The sequence below is a fragment of the Astatotilapia calliptera genome, chromosome 6 (assembly GCF_900246225.1).
Source record: "Astatotilapia calliptera chromosome 6, fAstCal1.2, whole genome shotgun sequence".
NCBI classification, from domain to species: Eukaryota; Metazoa; Chordata; class Actinopteri; order Cichliformes; family Cichlidae; genus Astatotilapia; species Astatotilapia calliptera.
Genome location: NC_039307.1, coordinates 37,477,844 through 37,481,912, shown reverse-complemented (window position 1 = coordinate 37,481,912; position 4,069 = coordinate 37,477,844). Strand labels below are relative to the sequence as shown.

The 4,069-nt window shown below is 43.1% G+C and overlaps 2 protein-coding genes across 2 annotated transcripts; both read right to left on the bottom strand.

Annotated features, from left to right (window-relative positions):
• Nucleotides 1-801: 801 nt before the first annotated feature.
• Nucleotides 802-1,463, bottom strand: LOC113023374 (histone H2B 1/2). The gene has a single exon (XM_026169382.1). It carries the CDS (start codon nt 1,409-1,411, stop codon nt 1,037-1,039), a length of 375 nt encoding a protein of 124 aa, XP_026025167.1. The 5' UTR covers nt 1,412-1,463; the 3' UTR covers nt 802-1,036.
• An 851-nt stretch (nt 1,464-2,314) lies between these two features.
• Nucleotides 2,315-3,257, bottom strand: LOC113024545 (uncharacterized). The gene is made up of 2 exons (XM_026171728.1): nt 3,030-3,257; nt 2,315-2,938 (listed from the first exon to the last, which is right to left on the bottom strand). The coding sequence occupies exons 1-2, from the start codon at nt 3,144-3,146 to the stop codon at nt 2,315-2,317; spliced, it is 741 nt and encodes a 246-aa protein (XP_026027513.1). The 5' UTR covers nt 3,147-3,257.
• Between the last annotated feature and the right edge of the window lie 812 nt (nt 3,258-4,069).

The window sequence follows — 4,069 nt, the reverse complement described above, 5'->3', positions numbered from 1 at the left end:
TTCAACCATGTGCAGTGCTACAGTACACAGTGAAGCAAATCAGCGTTCTTCCAAGACCGTGGTGCTACATAGGACAATCAACACAGGACCACATAAAGTGCAAATGTACAACATAAGAAAAACGGCGCAACCCCAGATCAGAACGATACAGACAAATTGATACTAAATTTTAAGTTTACTGCTTCTTTGGATTCTGCTATGCAAATTTTTTGTGAAATGACAAACTTTGGATATCAGAGGAGAAAAAACAAAAACAACAACAACACACAAAACACTTCCATTTCACACACCGTAAAGGAACTGTCAAAATGAGTTAACTGGCCAGAGCAACATTTGTGTTCAGTACTGTTTTCAATTTGTTCTTTGGAATTTGCTTTGTATTGAATGTATTTGGAAATCAGAATATATATGTAAAAAAATAATATAATAATCAGCCCTTATCCCCAAGGGGCAAATAAGATACAATGGAGCAGCACGACATTGAAGACAAGGACAGGGCATAAACAGGCAATAAGAATGAGATAATAAATACACAGCATATACACAGTTTTAAAATTAAAGTGACTGAATAGGTGAATAAATAACTAAGTGACTAAAAGTGAATAAAGTGGCAGCACAAAAAGAGCGTAGAGTAGTTCATGTTTACAGGTGTGGGAAATGGTCTTAAGGGCTGGAGTTAAAAAGCAGAGTGGCTTTGGGGACAGAGGTGGCTCTCCTCCTCTCAGTCCTGCAGGAAATGCAGCAGAGGCGCCGCCCACAGGGGAGCCATTGAAATGCACTGAAAGACTGTCAAACATAAAGTGGCATTAATGTTGTATTTGTAGTTACTTTGTCATCGTTCCACAACACACACAAGACATTTCCTGAGTCTGGGTCAATGTAGCGGATCAATAGCACCTAGTGACAAAGCAGCATTTCCGCGATTGCAGTAGTTGGCAACATAGTAACTGCACGTTTGAAGGTAGAACGTATGCTCTTCAGGACAGAGTGGGTGGCTCTGAAAAGAGCCGTTGGGTTGACTGACAGCAGGATCAGTTTACTTGGAGCTGGTGTACTTGGTGACGGCCTTGGTGCCCTCAGACACGGCGTGCTTGGCCAGCTCACCGGGGAGCAGCAGGCGCACTGCGGTCTGGATCTCCCTGGACGTGATGGTGGAGCGTTTGTTGTAGTGGGCCAGGCGAGAGGCCTCGGCAGCGATGCGCTCGAAGATGTCGTTGACAAACGAGTTCATGATGCTCATGGCCTTGGAGGAGATCCCGGTGTCGGGGTGGACCTGCTTCAGCACCTTGTACACGTAGATGGCGTAGCTCTCCTTCCTGGTCTTTCTCTTCTTCTTGCCGCCCTTGCCGGCGGTCTTGGTCACGGCTTTCTTAGAGCCCTTCTTGGGCGCGGACTTCGCGGGTTCAGGCATTTTGTTCCTTCGATACTCTGCAGCAACGAATGAGCTGTGTAACAGAGAGCAGCTCCTTTTATACAGCCTGTATGCTAATATCACTGCGCAGGCCCTCGGCTCTCATTGGCTGAGCTGCACAGTGGGCCGGACATTGCGTTGGAGGAAATCTATGAATTGTGCTACAACAGGCGCGCGTCTAACAAAGAAGTGGTCTGTGTGATCGTTTCCTCATTTGTTGGAACGGTCATTTGTATTAAATGAGCAGTAAATGTAGTGCTCTGTATGGCAAATATGGAGGATTTAGGGAGACACAGACTGAAAGCTAGAAAATGCTTAAGATGTGACTACAGTCTACAGTAGTGAATTGGGCCTCAGCAGCAGCAGTGTTTCTTTGGGGCAGTGAGCTTTGTTATCTTCACACCATGCTGGCGTTTTCAGAGTGATGATGATGTGCTTTACAGTTTTTTCTGATTGCTTAAGCACATTTTTTGTAACTATTGGCTAATTTTGCAAAACTCTTCACACAAATAAGAAAACCTGTCACCCAATCATCAAAACATTGTAGTTCTCTTGCAAAAGCAAACACAGCTAGATTAACTCTTCACACCTTCGTAAAAATGGTGTTTCCGTATCAAACAGTACACACAAGCCATCATCTACTAAGCACACAATGCGCCAACTGCACACTGATGGTATGAATACAAAACACATCTGGCTTTTGCTTTCTCTGTGTACAGATGTCAATTTGAGGTCACACCTTGTCATAGTGTCATGTAAACATACAAGGATCCAAACGTCAAGTATTGGTGTTTATTAACACTCATCAAAACCAAGTCAGAACACAAAATAGGAATTCCACAAATAAAAGGGGAAAAAAAAAAAAAAAAAAAAAAACCACACCACACAGACAATCAGCCTACATCATGTCGTCTTTCTGGGTCCGGCCACGTCGCCTGCGATATCCTCCAGTCCAAGGCACCGGGGAAAATATCTCCTTGAATGCTGTATCCAGGCCTGACATGATGCCTGGTCAATATCTCCACATGCCTCCTCCATTGCCTGTAAAAGGGCTACCTGTTGATGAGGATGACGGTTGTACACTTTCCAGCGCCAGGCAGAGAAGAACTCCTCGATGGGATTCAAGAATGGAGAGTATGGAGGGAGGTTGAGTGCCATGAAGGATGGATGGTCTGTAAACCAGTTGCGGACCAAAGCAGCCCTATGGAAACTAACATTGTCCCATATGATGACATATCGGGTCTGCTCTGGTCTCTGAACAGTGAGCATGTCATGCAAGGTGTCCAGGAATGCAATAATGTGTGCAGTGTTGTATGGGCCTATGGTTGCATGATGGTGAACAACACCATTTTGGCTTATAGCTGCACACATGGTTATGTTACCACCACGTTGTCCTGGGACATTGATGATGGCACGGTGTCCAATAATGTTCCTGCCACGTCTCCTGGTTTTACTGAGGTTAAAACCGGCCTCATCTACAAAAAGTAGCTCATGTCCCATTGCATCTGCTTCTAGTTCCATCACTCTCTGGACAAGACAAAACAAATGCAACACATCAGGCCCATGCACAGCACTACAGTATGCACCTCCAAATTCAGAACCAATGACACTAGCTTACCTGCACGTAGTCATATCGCAGTTGCTTTACACGTTCTGTGTTTCTCTCGAAAGGAACTCTGTAAATTTGCTTCATTCTTATTCTGTGGCGCGCAAGTACACGACTTAGTGCAAGCATTTCTGCACTGTGTATATTACTCTTACTGCTCCTTCCATTGTACTCCACATAGACAGCTTACCTGTGGCCTGTTTATAGTGCTTAGGCTGATTGCAAAGTGGACTAATTATCTAAAACAGTTTTCACATGTGAAAGTGTGCCAGACAGTTGGCAAATTAGTGTTAATGATAGCCATACATGTGTATACTTTTGCTAGGAGTGTGTTGGAAATTTGGTAATTGGGTGTTGTGCAGTGAATTGTGCCTACAGTTTTGCAAAGTGTGTGTTACAAAATTGCAAACTGAATGCAAAGCAGTTTTTGTGCTTTTAGTTTTGCAAACTCAGTGAGTGGTTTTGCTATAAGTCTGAATAGTTTTAGAAATTGTGCTACAGGAATCACAGTTAGGGTTTAAGCATTCAGAAAAAACTGTAAGAACTGTAGAACACTCGATGCTGACGAGCTTACGAAGCGCAGTAGTTTTGAAACGCTGCTCTGAAGCGTGGTTGAAACGGCTCATGTCACGTGTAACCAAGATGTTGATGTGTTTCACTGCAGCTGTTGAATAAATGAAAGCGCTTCAAATAAATGAAGCGCTTTCATTTATTTATATATTAGTATCAGTATGTATCAGTTCAACTCTGCAAGAATCTTGATGATGTATTTCCTTACAAGAAATGAATGTGCATCTCACTAACAGCTACTCAGATTTAGCACTCTTACAGTTTTTTCTGAATGCTTAAACCCTAACTGTGATTCCTGTAGCACAATTTCTAAAACTATTCAGACTTATAGCAAAACCACTCACTGAGTTTGCAAAACTAAAAGCACAAAAACTGCTTTGCACTCAGTTTGCAATTTTGTAACACACACTTTGCAAAACTGTAGCTACAATTCACTGCACAACACTCAATTACCAAATTTCCAACACACTCCTAGCAAAAGT

Coding starts and splice junctions, on each gene's coding strand:
- LOC113023374 (XM_026169382.1), bottom strand. CDS start 1,411: ATGCCTGAACCCGCGAAGTCCGCGCCCAAGAAGGGCTCTAAGAAAGCC.
- LOC113024545 (XM_026171728.1), bottom strand. CDS start 3,146: ATGCTTGCACTAAGTCGTGTACTTGCGCGCCACAGAATAAGAATGAAG. Junction 2,939..3,029: donor TGCGATATGACTACGTGCAG/GTAAGCTAGTGT, acceptor TGTCTTGTCCAG/AGAGTGATGGAACTAGAAGC.